Source organism: Haliotis rufescens, unplaced genomic scaffold (assembly GCF_023055435.1).
Source record: "Haliotis rufescens isolate VD_foot unplaced genomic scaffold, xgHalRufe1.0.p SCAF_3, whole genome shotgun sequence".
In the NCBI taxonomy this organism is placed as follows: Eukaryota; Metazoa; Mollusca; class Gastropoda; order Lepetellida; family Haliotidae; genus Haliotis; species Haliotis rufescens.
The window spans coordinates 46,967,759-46,988,289 of NW_025964001.1; the positions used below are offsets into that span (position 1 = coordinate 46,967,759).

General features: G+C 41.2%; 1 protein-coding gene across 5 annotated transcripts in view; it reads left to right on the forward strand.

Annotated features, from left to right (window-relative positions):
• The first annotated feature begins 1,876 nt into the window (after positions 1-1,876).
• The window catches only part of LOC124118859 (probable methyltransferase TARBP1), a 65,090-nt gene continuing 46,435 nt past the window's right edge, over positions 1,877-20,531 (forward strand). For 3 of the 5 annotated variants that reach the window (XM_046481139.2, XM_046481140.2, XM_046481141.2), the window contains exons 1-7: positions 1,878-3,063; positions 5,057-5,120; positions 9,069-9,220; positions 11,201-11,253; positions 12,148-12,248; positions 19,420-19,555; positions 19,681-19,777. In XM_046481139.2, coding sequence (XP_046337095.2) covers positions 2,002-3,063; positions 5,057-5,120; positions 9,069-9,220; positions 11,201-11,253; positions 12,148-12,248; positions 19,420-19,555; positions 19,681-19,777 — 1,665 coding nt within the window. In that variant the 5' untranslated portion in view covers positions 1,878-2,001. Of the gene's footprint in view, positions 3,064-5,056; positions 5,121-9,068; positions 9,221-11,200; positions 11,254-12,147; positions 12,249-16,803; positions 17,118-17,246; positions 19,556-19,680; positions 19,778-20,531 lie in introns of those variants that run through there. The other 2 variants (XM_048403033.1, XM_048403035.1) reach the window with 2 other exon arrangements.

Genomic DNA, 20,531 nt, shown 5'->3' on the forward strand with positions numbered 1-20,531 from the left:
CGCCCCCAGGTTCACCACACAACTCGCCAGATTCGTCTCTCCGAGTCCAGATCTAGAGGCGTGGAGGTACGACGCTCTGACCACATCATGGTAAAATCTCAACGCTGCTTACGCCTTCCCGCCAACAGCGATTCTACCACGGGTAATCTAGGCGATCGTATCCACAAAACAGTTACGACTGATGTTGATCGCGCCTAACTGGCCAGCTCGCACATCTAATATCATATGCAGCCGGACCCTGTTATCTCGAATGTTTGGGTGCCTGGAACTTATTCCCGAACTTAGTCCCGAACGCCTCACTACTAGTATGTAAATACATATAAATATGATCTCCATTTCGATATAAACATAGATATACAACGCTATCTCGATCATTGGATTAGGTACTAAGTATGACTTGACTGTAGAATTTTGTAACTTTATCTCGAATTTGGCGTTTGCCACATTAACAGTATGAGAAGTGTAACAAATCATTTTACGCTTATAAGCAGCGACGAGCAATTCTCTAGGATATATCTAGTACCTTTCCTCACACAACCATCTGACATCGCTGTTAAAATACAGTGCAATTTGAAATAATCGTTCGAATAATACAGTATGTTATATACGTCTGTGATGTTATAGTGTGTTTTCCTCGCCTGAGACGATCCTGAAGAAATGTACTTTTTATATGTAGAGACCATGCTCAGGATTCCATTGTGACGTCATAAAGAAAACGTGTATAATAGTGATCTGGATTGATCGACAAATTAGGTGAAACTATAGTGAGGTATTTTTTAAATGCGTGCTTGAATCGTATGCAGACACTTTAGTTTCGTGATGGATAAATGATATACACGAACATATACGAGTCAGATACCAGAACTATTCACGAGTTCATAAAATTGATATTACACGGGAGCGAGTTTAGTATTGTATTTATTACTTGCCTTTTACAACTTAAAAAAATTACTATCGTTCGTGAATAGGCAGACATCTACGTGATCCACAGCATAATATATTATCCACAGCATAATATAATTGAGTTTTAAAAGAATAATACTTCAAACACGTCAAAACTTGACATGTATTGCTAAAAACATACAACAGCTTTACCTTTATAATTCAGGGGTCCGTTCAACAAAACTATCGTGGCGCTCTGGTTATCGTAACTCCCAATACCCTATGCCATGTGGCGTCATCCGCTCAGTGATCTATCATCTCCACACGCAATGTCGTTTAATAAGCCAATGGATGTTTTGAGTTTTCTATTATTGTTAGTGAAACTGGTCTAGGAGTACATAAGCATGCGCTTTGGTATTACACAAGGTGTAATACAGCTGTGTGTTAGTTAAACGGATGTTCTCTTCGTGGGGCGAGTAATAAACTGGTTTATTACACAGCAGAATGACAAGTATTTGTACGTTTCACATTTGTAAGGTTATCGTAACTCCCAATACCCTATGCCATGTGGCGTCATCCGCTCAGTGATCTATCATCTCCACACGCAATGTCGTTTAATAAGCCAATGGATGTTTTGAGTTTTCTATTATTGTTAGTGAAACTGGTCTAGGAGTACATAAGCATGCGCTTTGGTATTACACAAGGTGTAATACAGCTGTGTGTTAGTTAAACGGATGTTCTCTTCGTGGGGCGAGTAATAAACTGGTTTATTACACAGCAGAATGACAAGTATTTGTACGTTTCACATTTGTAAGGTTATTTTTCTTCAAACTTCTCGTTTCACACACACACACACACACACACACACATACACACACACACAGAGACGTTTTTGCACATACACCATACATATATCCATCTAGATTTGTGGACACTTAATGTACGTATTTGCGCACGTTTCGTTTTTAGTATTTGTCATTCCGATTTTAGTAGTACCCGCCGACCCGGACCGGCCTGACTTTCAGGCAATCGCTGAATGGGACAACTGTCTGGTTTTATCGCTGTATCGGCAGCCAAGACAAGGGAATCGTTCAACTTGTGATTTGTGATCTGACAACTATGGCAGATATCATTCAACGTATCAGTCGCCTGGCAGACGTTGATGGCCCAAGAATCATTAAACATGTGGTTCATGAAATAAGCAGCAACATATCACAAGCAGGTGTACAGATATTGGATGGAAAATATACAGCAGACTTGGAAATCCTTTGCAGATTGGTTAAGAACATTAAATCAGATACCAAAGACCAGGAAGATATAGTTTCAGAAATTGACTCGCTCATCTGGAGTGTATGCATACCCATGTTGAGATTGTTCCAATCATCAATGCATATTTCCAGTGGTAAAAATACACATCAAATTCTTCTTGTCACATGTGAACTCTTAGTAACAAGTTTAGAAAAATCTACATCAGATCAAGTAGTCCAAGTGCTTCAACACTGTACTGATGCATTACAGTCATATTGTACTGACAGTCCTGGTATTTATGGCACAACCCAGCATAATGATGAGTACTTGGGTGTCTCGTGCACCGTGGAACTGCTGAGGACATACTTGAATGCAAGAAGGAAAGAAATATTTGCCCCCGATGTATGTCACCTGTTACATAAGATCTTTGCTCAACTTATTTGCACATTTCCCCTTGTCTCAGACAAAGTATTTGCAAGAGTTATCAGTGGTGTCCTTTCTCCTATACTTAGACAAGAACCTACAACTACAGAAAGTAAACTGGCTATGCTGTGGAGAGAAACTCAGTTACTCTGTCAAACAGTTGATTGCAAAAAGAGCCAGTTTGAAGACAAAACACTTGTCATGTTTTGTAGTTTAGCAGATTTTTACTTTCCAATTTCTGAAGAAACTGTTGAAGAAGATTTGCGATGTAGTGACAGCTTCTGGGGGATTGTCCAGAGGGGGCTGTACAGTGTAAATCCAGTGTCAAGAAAACGCTCATTGTACCTGTTGAAGAGGATTGTAGACACGTGTGAGAGCAACAACGTAGATGTAAATACAGATATGACAGGGAGACCATATCCTATCTTCCAGTGGAAAACAGGGAACAGGGATCTGGCTGTAGTGTGGGAACATTACATACTGTTGGTTGAAACCCTTGAAGAAAAACAGGTGATGTCCCAGTACATGTTGTACATATTCTTACAATGAGTTGTTGATTTTACGATTGATTCTGATGATTTTGATTTTACTCTCTGTAGTTGTTATATTTACAGCTACATGATAGTTACAAGTTTAGTAACTGATTTTATTGGTCCTAGTTTAATCTAGCTCCAGTTGGAGTATTTGTTACTTCTTGCATGCAGTGCTAAAGGGAAGCGACAGGCTACCAAGCAGAGGATGCCTGAGCATATAAAGAAGAACATGACGGAAGAGTGGATTCTATGTCCAAAGCGTGCGCAGGTGCTTGTGGGATACTAAAATGCCAGTTAATTATATTTGGCAGCTCTTCTCTTGACGTCCCAAATGATAAGTACCACTGTTGGGCCACACAATTTTTGGCAACTATGGTTGCCAAATGTTGTATATAGTACTTTTCACCCATTGTAAGTGCATTCAGTTAAATTTTGCATCCCCTGTGTAATATATTCCGTGTTTTCAAGGGTGTAAGTAAATACATGTTGAGTGTCTGGTCCACGGTCTAAGGGAAATCACTCTGTCAGTCCTCTGGAAGTTGTGCCGCTTAGCGCACTGTCAAATTGAATGCGCTTATGTCATTGGCTGACGTATCTTTGTCAGCCATGTTTTATGAAACATAAACTGATGTGACCCAAATTCTTTGTTGTTTTCAGGTATGTATGATAATTAACGGTCGAGATAATACCACAACATATGTAATTATGTAGATAAGAACATGTAGATTTGAAATAACCATATTTGGCTAAATAGGTAATGTTGTATTTAGATAATTACTTGCTTAACGATAACACTGCGCCCAGTCAGTGTTCACGGACGACATGGTAGCGAAGGACAGTCAAGGTCATTTGTCGTTTTAGTACTCGCACAGATATATATGATGTGTATCGATGTCAAACATGTACACACACTCCTCAGGCATTGTTTTAAAGCAAAAGTTAGGATAAAAAGCACTATTTGTCCACACCTAGCTGATCGTTCATATTTGAGGTCATGTGACCTCCCACATTTTCATGTACATCGTTTGCATACTTTCGTTGTATATTTTGTAAGAACACACTTCAAGCATATAGCATAATCATTGTAAATATAACTTTTCGGCATTAAAACGTCATAATTCAGCTGAGCCAAAAGGTTCCTGCTGATAGGCAAGTAACCCCAAAAAGTTTCCCACTGATAAACAAGTAACCCCCAAAAGGTTCCCACTGATAGGCAAGTAACCCCCAAAAGGTTCCCACTGATAGGCAAGGAACCCCCAACAGGTTCCTGCTGATAGGCAAGTAACCCCAAAAAGTTTCCCACTGATAAACAAGTAACCCCCAAAAGGTTCCCACTGATAGGCAAGTAACCCCCAAAAGGTTCCCACTGATAGGCAAGGAACCCCCAACAGGTTCCTGCTGATAGGCAAGCAACCCCAAAAAGGTTCCCACTGAAAGGCAAGTAACCTCCAAAAGGTTCCCACTGATAGGCAAGTAACCTCCCAAAGGTTCCCACTGATAGGCAAGTAACCTCCCAAAGGTTCCCACTGATAGGCAAGTAACCCCCGAAAGGTTCCCACTGATAGGCAAGTAACCTCCAAAAGGTTCCCATTGATTGGCAAGTAACCCCCAAAAGGTTCCCACTGATAGGCAAGTAACCCCCAAAAGGTTCCCACTGAAAAGCATAAGGTGAAAACACGACATACTTGAAAGCGAGAGGGTTGTGTGAATGCCTGCCTGATCGCTGTGACGGTTGAACCGGAGTAGATGACGATGGAGGGGATGACATGAATGACAGCCAAGGAACAAATGAACCAGACAGGGCATGATTTGATTATAAATTTAGTAATAATAGTACACTTTGCATACAGTTTGTATACATGCCATAAGTCGTATAGTTGTGACAACTCCATGTAATTAGTTGTTGTGTTTTCTCACTGGTGTGATGCGTTCATTGACTACATGAGTATGTATGTTTGTACATGTTGTAGGTTCATGTTATAAAGCCACTTCTAGGCCGGATGCAGTCACTTGTGAAAGCTGCCACAAACTCAGGTAATGTATGTCACCATACACTTAGGGTCCAAACCATCAGATCTATCTTCACTCTTCAATGCTACATATAAGTATATAAAAATGAATGTTTATATGAATCACTAGTCCGTCTCATAGTCCTTTTACCATATAATTTTTTCATAAGCAGACCAGGGGCGAATACAAATATGAATACTTGGTAACTGTATGAATACAAATACGCCTTTCTTGTGCAATGTTTTGAATACGAATACGTTGAAAATATATTTGAATACATTACATCTTACTGGCACACCTGACTGATTTTTACCAGTCATGTCGAAATCCGAAGTTTTGGTTGACAATTGTGATGAAGTGTGGTCCAGGGCAGCCAGTGAAAGACTGAGTAAATACTGCCACAAAGAGGAGTGACACCCCAGGTTGACTGAGTGTGAATGTAAAACAAAGCTGCCATACTTTGATAACCAGATGATCCAACTTTGTTGCCAGACAAGCAGCCTTGCTGCACCCCACAGGCATCATGTGTACCAAGATCACATTAAGGGCACATGGCTATATTGTTAGATGTTTGGTGAAGACAAAAGTTGAAAATATGTGTACGGTAGTTCAAACACATCAGTTTAGTTATCAGCATGATCAGACAGTTTAGTTATCAGCATGATCAGATGTTGGCCAAGTGCAGATCTGAGTAACTACAAACAGTTGTGATTGAAATAAGGTGTGTTTTTTAATATAAGTACAAAAGTATTCAAAATGTATTAAAAAGGTATTCATGAATACAGGGTCTTTCAAGAGACTATTCGAATACAATATGAATACTTGTATTCATGCGTTGTTGTGAATACTGAATACACGCGAATACTAAATTAATGTATGGAATAATATTTGAATACGAATACTGAATACGAATACCCCAGGTCTGTCTACAAGCCTTTTTCTGTAATGCAAAAGCCCTAAATGAAGCAAGTTTGTGTTTTCACTAAGTCTTGTTCTCCCATCTCACTAGGGCTCCTTTTCAGTTTAATTGGAATTATTTCTTTCCATTCAAATTACATATTTTCAGAATATTTTGGGGCATGGGAGGCCAAGTCGTCTAAGGTGCTGCAATTCCCTTGGGCACACCAGAAATATATAATTGTGGGTTCAAATCACAGTTTACCCTGACAGTATCGCGGTTTGTCAGCACCGTATCCGTGCTTATGGGTTTCACCAAAGATGTAGACGTCTGAGACCTGCATCACTTTGAGATTTCCCCACATAAAGCGGTGTTAAACCCAGCACACTCACTGTTGTCTATTTTCATGGATATTGTGTTGAAATATATAAACAGATTTCATGCTGTCAGCATTAGAAATTAACTCGAAGGCAACAAAACAGTTTATAGTGCTAATCGCCACAGGCTATTGGCTGTGGCTCTCGCTTCACAGATCTCGCATGCCTTTTTGATCCTAAGGTTTAGTTGTGTTGGGATTAGGGTAGGTTACCCTCAATTTTATCCTTAGCCCTTCTTATCAAGCACCCTTTTATGGGTTAGGGTTAGGTTACCCTTTTCTGATCAAACACACCTTCATACCTTCAAAGTGAAGAGGAGGTCTGTTGAAAATCTAAAGATTTTTACAGTGTGAGAGCATCCAAAATAGAAATTATGGCCATGGTGTAATAGAGGTAATATTCTTAGAATTATACACAACTATTTTTTTTATTTCAGAGAATTTATTGTTGAGTCTCTATGGCATGGCCCCTCCATATTATCAATAATCAATTGTTATGTTGCAAATTCATCACATGACGTTATCGATAACTGTTCACATGGTGAACCAAATAGTTTACCGATGAACGACTACTCCCTAACAAAAACAAATTGATTGCAACAGCTACAGTTGTTACACTACAAAGGAATATGTGACCCATATTTCCAATTTCCATCACATTTTGTTCTATATTGGTTACACAGGATGATTGCTACTCCCTGACTAGCTGGTGCTTGCTACACAGGATGATTGCTACTCCCTGACCAGCTGGTGCTTGCTGGTTACACAGGATGATTGCTACTCCCTGACTAGCTGGTGCTTGCTACACAGGATGATTGCTGCTCCCTGACTTGCTGGTACTTGCTGGTTACACAGGATGATTGCTACTCCCTGACTAGCTGGTGCTTGCTACACAGGATGATTGCTACTCCCTGACCAGCTGGTGCTTGCTGGTTACACAGGATGATTGCTACTCCCTGACCAGCTGGTGCTTGCTGGTTACACAGGATGATTGCTACTCCCTGACTAGCTGGTGCTTGCTACACAGGATGATTGCTACTCCCTGACTAGCTGGTGCTTGCTACACAGGATGATTGCTACTCCCTGACCAGCTGGTACTTGCTGGTTACACAGGATGATTGCTACTCCCTGACTAGCTGGTGCTTGCTGGTTACACAGGATGATTGCTGCTCCCTGACTAGCTGGTGCTTGCTGGTTACACAGGATGATTGCTACTCCCTGACCAGCTGGTACTTGCTGGTTACACAGGATGATTGCTACTCCCTGACTAGCTGGTGCTTGCTGGTTACACAGGATGATTGCTACTCCCTGACTAGCTGGTGCTTGCTGGTTACACAGGATGATTGCTACTCCCTGACTAGCTGGTACTTGCTGGTTACACAGGATGATTGCTACTCCCTGACTAGCTGGTACTTGCTGGTTACACAGGACGATTGCTACTCCCTGACTCGCTGGTACTTGCTGGTTACACAAGATGATTGCTGCTCCCTGACTAGCTGGTACTTGCTGGTAACACAGGATGATTGCTGCTCCCTGACTAGCTGGTGCTTGCTGGTTACACAGGATGATTGCTACTCCCTGACTAGCTGGTGCTTGCTGGTTACACAAGATGATTGCTACTCCCTGACTAGCTGGTACTTGCTGGTTACACAGGATGATTGCTACTCCCTGACTAGCTGGTACTTGCTGGTTACACAAGATGATTGCTGCTCCCTGACTAGCTGGTACTTGCTGGTAACACAGGATGATTGCTGCTCCCTGACTAGCTGGTGCTTGCTGGTTACACAGGATGATTGCTACTCCCTGACTAGCTGGCACTTGCTGGTTACACAAGATGATTGCTACTCCCTGTCCAGCTGGTTGTTGCTGGTTACACAGGATGATTGCTACTCCCTGACCAGCTGGTACTTGCTGGTTACACAGGATGATTGCTACTCCCTGACCAGCTGGTACTTGCTGGTTACACAGGATGATTGCTGCTCCCTGACTAGCTGGTACTTGCTGGTTACACAGGATGATTGCTACTCCCTGACTAGCTGGTGCTTGCTGGTTACACAGGATGATTGCTGCTCCCTGACTAGCTGGTGCTTGCTGGTTACACAGGATGATTGCTGCTCCCTGACTAGCTGGTGCTTGCTGGTTACACAGGATGATTGCTACTCCCTGACTAGCTGGTTGTTGCTGGTTACACAGGATGATTGCTACTCCCTGACTAGCTGGTACTTGCTGGTTACACAGGATGATTGCTACTCCCTGACTAGCTGGTACTTGCTGGTTACACAGGAAGATTGCTACTCCCTGACCAGCTGGTACTTGCTGGTTACACAGGATGATTGCTACTCCCTGACCAGCTGGTACTTGCTGGTTACACAGGATGATTGCTGCTCCCTGACTAGCTGGTACTTGCTGGTTACACAGGATGATTGCTACTCCCTGACCAGCTGGTGCTTGCTGGTTGCTAGCTGCTAAAGAACATTCTTCTGGCCTCGGATCAATAGGGAAGCGGATAGTGTATGTCAAACACTAAACTGCATTCAATATATTTGGCTTAACAAAATAACTTGGAGAACTTTTTGATGATGACATGGAAATTAAAGTTTGTTATTAATTGTTATGAAAGACCAAAGACATGGTTTAAAGTAAGATTAGATATTTACACGCGGGTGAGTTAGTGTTCTATTGTGTTCCATGTGGGCAGGTGCTGGCTGGTGCCTACACACATCCTGGCTCATGACAGTGCTGAGCCGATGCTACCAGCATGAGAGTCAGTTCATCATCAAGTGGGGGGTGGAGACTGCACTCAACTTGGACCTGACAGCTGTGCCTCTTCTCGAGCAGGGCCAGCAAGGGGTAAGCATTACCTCCGACTTTCTTATGCTCACACATGTTTGTATAGCTTAGTTTAGTATCCTTGCATGCTGTGTTTTTGAGACCCTAAGGAGTATTTCTGATTTCATGTTTTTTTACACCCTCAGGACACTAAAATTAGGCCTTACTTTTGAGAACATTTATCAGATCAAGTTTGATTAAAATGTGCATTTGTGAAAAAGTAACTTTGAGTTATGTATGTATTTTTTACTTATTGAATATCTTACCTTGTGTAGCTTAATTCGTAACAATACCTCAGCCTCAAGTGGCAATGACTTTTGAAAATATGGAGCGGGTGGGCATTGTTTTTTTTCTTTTGTGTGCTCAAACTTGTATGTAACCAAATAAACAGTTGTGTGACAAGGTAGACACAATTTTATGGATAACAACTTCTTTAATACTGTAAAAAGCGACGTTTCGTTACAGATCCTTAAACCGTTGTCAAGCAAGACTTGGTTGACATTAAATTGTCTACCTTGTCATCCGTCAACTTCTAAGTAATGCCTATCAAACAATTTAAACAGTTGTGTACCATCAACCTGGGAAGGGCCTCCCAACAAAAACAAGCATACAAACGCCTATTGCCACCAATACCATAACACTAGATGTGCAGTAAAGGAGTGCGCATGTAAAGGGAAATAACTGTGCTATATTGGATCTTATTGTTTTAAAGTATAAGTATTTTCTAAAAAAAAATTTTAAATGGAAATAAAAAACGAAATGAAGAAGTACGGAAGACTTTATGATGATGTGGGCGGTGCCTGAGATCGAAGACTACCCCTATTATTTTTTTTAGCCTAAATGAGTGAGTCCGAGCTGCACTGTAGGCAGCAATTTAATGCTTTATCAGGCCAGTCTGTAACAAGCAATCCTAAGCCAGGCAAAGCAGTGCTTCATGGCATCAGCATAATCAGCATGATCAGGGAAGGAAGGATCCTTAGATTTTAATAATGCTGGACACATGTAGCTCCATGTAGTTTCCATAGCCATGGCCTGATTGGCTGACTCTAGACAATGCTGAATGCTCCAATAATTACAATACTGGATACTTCTGAGATCTCCTGAACTCCAGTCTTAGGTTTAGCCTTCAGTTTGATGTACACCTAGAGTATGAGGTTGAAATACCTCTGGGTTGATGCCCTATAATTTGTTATGTTTTTTTTCTCTAATAGCTCTGAATATTATAGGATATAGGAGTTCGTCCATCCTTCTGTCTGCCTGTCCGCATCTCAGTATGGACAAATTTTCTCCAAAACTATTCAAGTTAGAAAAGAGAAATTTTACACACTTATGTGACTGGTCATGATCTCAAATGTTCTAAAATTGGTGTCGTACATTAATTGTTAACAGAATTATGGCCTTTGCTTCAAGCTTTTCATACTGTGTTATATGTGGACAAGTAGTTTCATAAACTACTGAAGTTACATGAATGAAAGTTTGCATCCTTATATAAGAGATACTTGTTAAGAGTTAGTGCCATACATTATTTTTTTTGCAGAGTTATGGCCCTTGCTCCATGCTTTTCAACTTAATGCATACTGTCTGCTTTTCAGCTTAGTGAAATGGGGACAAGTTTACTTTACTCAGAAACTACTGATGTTACATGAATGAAACTTTGCAAAAATCCCGTAAATTATTTGTTTACAGAGCCCATGACCCATATTTTACTTGGTGCATAGTGTATGCAATCAGGACAAGTTTTCTGAGAAACCGCTGAAGTTAGCTTATCTAAGAAATATTGATCAAACTGAGGGTTTTTTCCCAGAGAAAGGGCCTTTTATGTGTAATAATTTCACATTTAATCAATTTTCCTGATGATATGAAGTGGCCCAAGTGGCTTTCTCTTTTTAAGGCTTTATAGGACTTTTTTATAGTTAATATTCAGTACTATATGAACCAACAAAATTCTAATGTACCCCATGGCGGGGGATAGTGACAACGCTGTTTTCTTGTTTCTTTCAGTTCCTGACCGGTGACTTTCTTCTCATTCTTCAGGAGCTCAGGCTTTTTTTGAGGTAATTTTCAATACAGTTCAGACTGACACAGACATTAACACTTGCTTTCACCTCTTTCCTTTAAAATATGGTATTCTGTATGCTATCATTGAAGTACAGCCTGTTTGTTTTAGACACATTTCATTCACAAGGAGAAGGACTGGGTAAAAGTTTCCACAACTTAGGTGTCTCTCTCCTAAAATATTTACATGGTTAACGTTACATAATATCACAATTGAAAAATATACAAAAGACAGAATTTTTATTGAGAGAAGCAGCAGGAAACAGACTTTTACATTTATTGACCTCCTGGTTTGAAACATGGGGATATAGCGATCAGCATTGTCCATTTGTCCGTCAGCCATCTGTTTTTTTCGTTTCCGGAGCAGAACTCCAAAACCATTAAATATTTCATGTTGAAACTTTCTATATGGATCAGTCTGGTGGGGAACTGGTGCCTTGTAATGATTTGGGAATTGTATTCATTTTATTTTATTTTTTTAGTGATTTTCATGATGAAAACAAGTTGTTTTCCGTTTCCAGAGCAGAACTCCAATACCATTAAATATTTCATATTGAAACTTACTATATAGATCAGTCTAGTGTATAACTTGAGATTTGGGATTATTTTATTATTATTTTGTTTTCATGACAACAATTTGGTCTTATACTGAAAATGAGGGTGGTGCTTGTTTCTAGACTTTATTGTACTTCCTTAAACCACAGGAAACATATGAGTCTGACAGTAACATAAAGTACATGAGGATACAACTGCTTGTAAACTGCTCTTCAGTGGATAGAATGTAGTCTTCAAGTGCATAATTTACAATATTCTTTGGTGATGTTTATGAGATGAGTTGTAAATGATTGTATTGCCACTATACCTGACTTCCCTGCCTCTGTCCCCGCTCCCAGGCCCCCAGGGGTTGAGGTCGGGACATGTCCCCCAGTGGCGGTCAACCTGGCACGCTTCTTCTCCAACTGCCTCACACAACTGAAGAGTAAGGACAGACAAGGTAAGATGTTTGTATTTGAGGAATACAGTATAGTTTTTCCCTAAACTTTCATAGTCAAACACAAGGATGTTGTTACATTTCACATGGGGATAGAGCAAATTTGATTGCTTTTCTAAGATGCCATATTTAAGACTAACCTTGTGTATTGTTGGACATAATAATAACATCTGATATTTTGAAAATCCTTGAACAGGTCTGATGAGCTCTTCCATGTAATTGCCTGCACCCTTACATTTAGAGACAAAGTATGCCACTAAAAAAGGTAGTTTATGGTTCAATAAGTCACATTTTAATGTCTGTTCAGAGTGTGATTATCAAAAATCTCATGCAGCAATAAGCAGGATTGATCAAATTTAAGTTTTATATTGATTAGCTTCGGTTTAGTCTTGTGATTTGGAACAAGTTCATTGTGGAGCCATATGAGTTGAAATAAAGGACACACATACGCAATAATAGTTGAATGTTACAAATAAAGAATGAATGTTACAAATTAAGGTCATTATTTTTAACTTATCCTGCATTATTCTTAATGCATTCACTACTTACGATGGTCTTGGGTAAAAAAAAAATGTTTTTGTTTTCAAATCCTGCTTTTTTGAATGGACCATCGCCACTGTCATGTGACCTTGATGACACATCACCTCACATCACTGCCTGTCGCATAACAGCTAGGACGTATTGGCAGCCATTCGGTAAAAAAAATACAAAGTTGAAAAAAAGGACAAAAGTACTCAATTAATGTCAAATATGACGAATAAAGAACTAAATGTTACTACTAAAGGTCAAAATACAATGTTAATAGTCAAATATTACGAAAAGACGTCATAAGAAAAGAAAGAACAATGTGTACGAAAGAACGTTAGTGATCACGAAAGGACGTTTTCAATAAAGAACGTCAGTGAGCACGAAAGTACGTTGACAAAAAAGAACGCCAGATGGCGTTGCAATTTGTAAAACATTCCGAGTTTAATTGGCTTGTTCCCCCGTGTATAGTATATGATAACTGCATGCCGAATGGCCGCCCATAAGGACGTCTCTCAGTTGAGTTCTTTAAATTGGATTTTTTTTAGACCTTTAGCTTCAGCTATTACTGTGATGGGTGATGTATTCTTTTCATATTACCTTCACTATTTTTTTTATTAATATGTGGGTGATTGTGGTATAAAAAGACTTTGGCTTGTTGTTTCCCACGAATTTGAATTTGTGTTACAATTGTTTACCTGCAGGGGTAGTCAAATTGTTTGCTATTCGTAGCTAGGTATTTATAACATCTTTATGTGTATTTAATTAAAGGTAGCTTTGACGTTACATAGAGTTTGCGTAAATTATTTCATTGTATAGACTTTCAACTTGTAAAATATTTGCCGATAGATTTTTGTATAATTCTATGGCAATTCTTCAACTCTGTATCAATCAACAACTCCCTATTTGCGTAAAATATGCTTGTGCAGTGTACAAATTATTTTTTTTCACCTCTCTCTCTCCATCGGGTTTTGCTATTTATAGACAGGTCACTCAAAAACGTATTTTGAAGCGGTTCCGTCGTGTTGCGAGGAAGATGTCACAGTCGCAGGATGCGAGCAGTGGACATTCTTCTATCATAACTACGCAACCATTATCTTCGGTTGGTAATATGGCTTCCGTAATAGTGACTGCAGACATTCTCCAAATTCAACAATGTCGGAGGCCGCTGTGAGTATCATACCTGCTTCTAATTTTCAGCGTTTAGGACTACCAGTGCTACAGCCCCTGCAAGGCTAGCATGCTCATCTCACGACGCTTTGATTAGGGTATCGCAGACACATGCCATGATCCAGTCAACACCAATGGGCATTGCTTCTCAAGGGCTTGCGTTGAGTGCAGTGCCTTCCTACTTCCCAGGCGCGTCTACAATTACATTAGACTCAGGGCTTCCACCGTACACCATTACGTCCGTGACGCATGATCAGCTTAGCGGTGTTCCACCCACTTCTCCGGCAGCGCAGCAGTTGTACGCTCAGCCGTCAGCACTGTACCAGAACAGCAATTGGATACGGAATTTTATGCAGTCCATGTGGTAGCAGTCTATGGCACATTTGTACCCAACGCCTGCACCTATGTTCCAGGCGCCAGCGTCAACTACAACTCTTGCACATGCATAACAGGGTTGATAAGAAGGATACCATATGGTCATATCCCACCTCAATTCCGTTGGATCTGATGTTGACAGAAATGGTTAGGGCACTGGACAAGAATTTCTCATGACTCACACTTGCCCCATCATTCAAACTGCCAAAGTTGAGGAAAGATGATTTTCCTATTTATGATTTTTGTCGGTAGCAGATCAGGTATATTGAAAACTTTGTCAGCATTGGCGTCTTCAACCTGTGCTATGGATCAAGATGTAACGGAAGATAATCCTAACCATTTAGATCACTTCCAAACTGTGGCTGCCTTCCAACAGGATTAAAATGACCACATGAGGAACCATGTCAGAGCCTCACCAGCTGAGATTACTGTGACACGCAGGATTAGGTATTTAGCGCTTTTAAACTGGTATTCTGAGTTTAAGAGCAGGCTCCTACGTCAACCTTGGTCATCTAGGATACTGTTCAATGGACAAATGGTTGATACGCATTCTAAAGTATCCAATTACGCTAAGGATGGGACCGCGCTCAAGGCATTCAGGCAGGCCGGATAATTACAAACCTAGACGCTCTTCTCTTAAAGAAGGTCAAGATCAGGATTCTTTTAGAGGAAGGGGGCGTAGCAGAGGTTCTTATCAATCCCCCAGGGCAGTGGAAGTGTTGGACAGTCACGACTGGGAACTCCCACCCCCTTTACTGTGTATTTGGTTGCACTGTTCCGGAGAATCGCTAAATGACCAAGGTCCCGGAACTACAGGCTCTATTATGCTCATTTAGGCTTGTTGATCAGAAGACCGCCCCCCTGCTTGGGACTTGAATGTGATACTTCAAGGTTTGCGAGGGCCCACCCTTCGAGACCCTCTACGCATCCTCTTTTTATGACCTCAACAACAAAACAATAGTTCTCTTGGCATTAGCAACTGCGGCATGGGTGAGCGAGTTACATGCACTTGACATCACCCAGGTCCGTTCTGAGAATAGTATGCACTGAGTGAAACATCTTGGGTTGTGCTAAGATTTTGTTGCAAAAAATCAACTACCAGGCCAACCTGATCGTTCCTTTACTATCCCACCAATTTCTACGATTGTGGGAGTTGAAGATGAGGGTGAACTCATCATATGCCCGGTACACTCACTATGAGTTTACAACCTTCACTCCAAAACTAGGAGTGGTTCGATTAAACGGTTGTTCATACCCGCATCTCCTGCGTCCACGACCAAAGTTAGTCGCAACACCATCTCTATGGTTATGGGCAGTCATCTTTCAGGCTTATGAGATTGCCAAAATTGATCCTCCGAGAGCAAATAATTCTCATAAGATCAGGGCGTTAGCCTCTACCATGGCGTTACATAGTAACTGTTAAACGATCATGGAAGGATGGTTTAGGAGGTCCAACACAGTTTTTGCTTGTCATTATCTTCCCGATGTGGCTCTTGGAGACATCAGAGGCTTTCCAAGTTTTGGCCCTCTGGTAGTAGCCCAACAGATAACCAACCCTCGACACAAATAATGAACTTGCCCAATACGGAGCCAGTCTATTTCACGCATAGGTGGTATGACACACACCCAGTGGAAGAAGTGAAGACAAGCTTTTTATCAGGCTTTGGCTCGATGACACAGTAGGTAAAGATTTCAACTTTCGCTATCATCCTTTATTACCATGTGTGTACAGGGTGCTACCTTTTAATTCTTATGTTCCATCTGTAAAAGATTGAACTACCCCTACCGCTACAGCGTTTTTCTTTGCTTTTTCTGCCTCGCAGATTCTTGATAAACATGAGTCGTTTTTCGTGTGTGAATTATTGAAGTTTTGGACATCTGAAGGCCTCCAAACCATACGATACAGATGCATTAAGGAGTAATGCAGGAAAAGTTAAACATTTAGTAGAGTGTGTTTATTACGGTAAAATCTAAATATTCTTTTACATTTGTATAGTTATCCTAAGGTGTAAGGACCCAGACTTGTCTCCCCACTTTGTCTTCAGAAATCTCAAAAGATTCCTTACATCTTTCTTGAAACAACATATGTGTATGTTACTGTTACTCATTTCCAGGGTATTTTCATTATGTCAGTTACACAATAGATAAAGCCTCTTGGACCTTTATACCAACGACAAAGCTACTGTAATTCAATAAAGTTTACAGTTACAGTGTAGCCATGTTTTCTTCACCCTTCTTATCCCCCGCCGGGCCAGAATGGCCGAAGGGGGATTATGTCCCAGCGCAGTCCGTCCGTCCGTCCATCCGTCCCACAGAGGGTACTAAGCTTGTGAAATCAACTTCTCCTACAGTTTCCAGAGAATATCCCTGAAACTCTACACACAAGATGTCGACATGTTGATGATACACAAATTGCAGTTCTGTTTCATTTCGACTAATTTTGACAGAGTTACTGCCCCTGTTTTACTGAGCTTCATTTGCCTTATTGTGAGAGAGGGCACTAAGCTTGTGAAATCAACTCCTCCTCCAGCTTTTAGAGAATATCCCTGACACTGTACAAACAAGATGTCGACATGTTGATGATAGGCATATCACAGTCCCATTTCATTTCGACTGATTTTGACAGAGTTACTGCCCCTGTTTTACGGAGCTTCATTTGCCTTATTGTGAGAGAGGGCACTAAGCTTGTGAAATCAACTCCTACAGTTTCTAGAGAATATCCCTGACACTCTACACACAAGATGTCGACATGTTAATGATACACATATTGCAGTTCTGTTTCATTTCGACTAATTTTGAGAGGTACTAAGCTTGTGAAATCAACTCCTCCTCCAGCTTTTAGAGAATATCCCCGACACTGTACAAACAAGATGTCGACATGTTGATGATACGCATATCGCAGTCCCGTTTCATTTCGACAAATTTTGACAGAGTTACTGCCCCTGTTTTACGGAGCTTCATGAAATCTACTCCTCCAGTTTTCAGAGAATATCACAATATCTAACTATAACTATAACTATAGTTAGTTTCCTTGTATAAGGCTTTTGTGGGTGAGCTACATCCTTATGGCATTAGCATTCAGACTGGAGTACTCCCAACAAAACGTTCTGCACAATTTGTTTCAAATGCAGTGCCATCTACTGTTGTTATTTCATAAAATACAAAGAAAATATAAACTTGTTAAAAAAATTCATGCGGGGGATGTTGTGCTCTCAGAGCACTCTTGTTCTCCTTCCAACTTTCTCTCTACCCTGTTTTCTCCTTCATTTTCATTTCTCTCCATCAACCTCCTCTCCACCCTTTTTTCTCCTTTCATTCTCAATTCTCTATCCACCCTTTTTATCCTTCATTCTCAATTCTCCTTCCAACTTCCTCTCCACCCCGGTGATTTTATCAATACAACTTCCTTTCAGATTGTAACATGTAAGGAAATGTAAAATCAAATGACAAATGTTATCTTTATATTCCCAAAGATCGAACACGCAATCTTCGTATCTGTAGCCCAGTGAGTGTACCTCAAGGCTACATAGGCGCTGATAAATCGTAATGATTTTTAGAATGTCTTTTTCAAGAACCGTAAGCTAGCAACAAAGATTTTACGCCTGTTTCCTAAGGTTACTACCACTCCTGATATGTTGCTTACTGATGTTCTTCTAGTATATGATATGGACACAGCCTCTCCTCAAGTGCTGCTTTGTGATGTTCTTCTAGTATATGATATGGACACAGCCTCTCCTGAAGTGCTGCATAGTGATATTCTTCTAGTATATGATATGGACACAGCCATTACTGAAATGCTGCTTAGTGATGTTGTTCTTGTATAGGATATGGACACAGCCACTCCTAAAGTGCTGCTTAGTGATGTTCTTCAAGTATATGATATGGACACAGCCATTACTGAAGTGCTGCTTAGTGATGTTGTTCTTGTATAGGATATGGACACAGCCACTGCTGAATCGCTGCTGGGTGATGTTCTGCTAGTATAGGATATGGACACAGCCACTCCTGAAGTGCTGCTAGTGATGTTCTAGTATATGAAATGAACACAGCCGCTCCTGAAGTCCTGCTTAGTGATGTTTCTCTAGTATATGATATGGACACAGCCGCTCCTGAAGTCCTGCTTAGTGATGTTCCTCTAGTAAATGATATGGACACAGCCACTGCTGAAGTGCTGCTAGTGATGTTCTTCTAGTATATGAAATGGACACAGCCGCTCCTGAAGTCCTGCTTAGTGATGTTCCTCTAGTATATGATATGGACACAGCCACTCCTGAAGTGCTGCTAGTGATGTTCTAGTATATGAAATGGACACAGCCGCTCCTGAAGTCCTGCTTAGTGATGTTCCTCTAGTATATGATATGGACACAGCCGCTCCTGAAGTCCTGCTTAGTGATGTTCCTCTAGTATATGATATGGACACAGCCACTGCTGAAGTGCTGCTAGTGATGTTCTTCTAGTATATGAAATGGACACAGCCGCTCCTGAAGTCCTGCTTAGTGATGTTCCTCTAGTATATGATATGGACACAGCCGCTCCTGAAGTGCTGCTTAGTGATGTTCCTCTAGTATATGATATGGACACAGCCGCTCCTGAAGTCCTGCTTAGTGATGTTCCTCTAGTATATGATATAGACACAGCCACTCCTGAAGTGCTGCTAGTGATGTTCTTCTAGTATATGAAATGGACACAGCCGCTCCTGAAGTCCTGCTTAGTGATGTTCCTCTAGTATATGATATGGACAGAGCCACATCTGAAGTGCTGCTAGTGATGTTCTAGTATAGGATATGGACACAGCCACTCCTGAAGTGCTGCTGGGTGATGTTCTGCTAGTATATGATATGGACACAGCCACTGCTGAAGGGCTGCTTTGTGATGTTGTTCTTGTATAGGATATGGACACAGCCGCTCCTGAAGTGCTGCTAAGTGATGTTGGTCTAGTATAGGATATGGACACAGCCACTCCTGAAGGGCTGCTTAGTGATGTTGGTCTAGTATATGATATGGACACAGCCGCTCCTGAAGTGCTGCTTCGTGATGTTGTTCTTGTATAGGATATGGACACAGCCACTGCTGAAGTGCTGCTTCGTGATGTTCTTCTCTTCAGGTGACTTCCTGGCCGCTGTGTGTGGGACGTTGATGTCATGCACTTGGGGATCCACACCAATGCTGTTCCTGTGTCGGGCGCTGGCCAATATCCCCGCAACACCCATCCTTACTCCACGCATTTTAACACTCATCAAGTAAGTTACACACTCTATTTGCTCTATAACAAATGTCAATGTTCAGTTCAGTTTTCAAGATTTGTGGAATTATTTGAAGACTGTTCATTCATTGTTTTCTGTCCCTATTCTTCTGGATCATCCAGGGATATGTTGACAACACTGATGACAACCATGGAGCCACTACAGAAGGGTGCAATTCAGTGCTTCCTGCTCAAGGCCATTTTACGCCTGACTGACAAGGTAGGTCATAACACTGGCACTCCACCTGCCCAAGACTCCCCACCTGCCCAAGACTCCCCACCTGCCCAAGACGCTCTTACACCTGACCGACAAGATAGGTCATAACAATAACGCTCCACCTGCTCAAGACCCTCTTACACCTGACCGACAAGATAGGTCATAACAATGACGCTCTGCCTGCCCAAGACGCTTTTACACCTGACCGACAAGATAGGTCATAACAATGACGCTCCACCTGCCCAAGACGCTCTTACACCTGACCGACAAGATAGGTCATAACAATGACGCTCCACCTGCCCAAGACGCTCTTACACCTGACCGACAAGATAGGTCATAACAATGACGCTCCACCTGCCCAAGACCCTCTTACACCTGACCGACAAGATAGGTCATAACAATGACGCTCCACCTGCCCAAGACACTTTACACCTGACTGTGACATCTGATTGGCAAGGCACCATAAAAATGAAGTAGCATGATAGATTGATCAAATGCTAAATCTCTCAAAACCAATAAACTTGATCTTCTTTGTCGAAATAGACAAGGCACCATATGCATGATGTTTGTGCTTGTGACAATGCCGCACTCTGCAGTATTCCAGCTATATGTCTGTAAATAATAAGTCTGGACTAGCCAATGCAGTGATTGAGCATCGATCCACTCAATTGGGTAATGATGACATGCATCAACCAAGTCAGCGAGCTTGACAACCCAGTCCTGTTAGTTGCCTCTTATGTCAAACATAGCAACATCT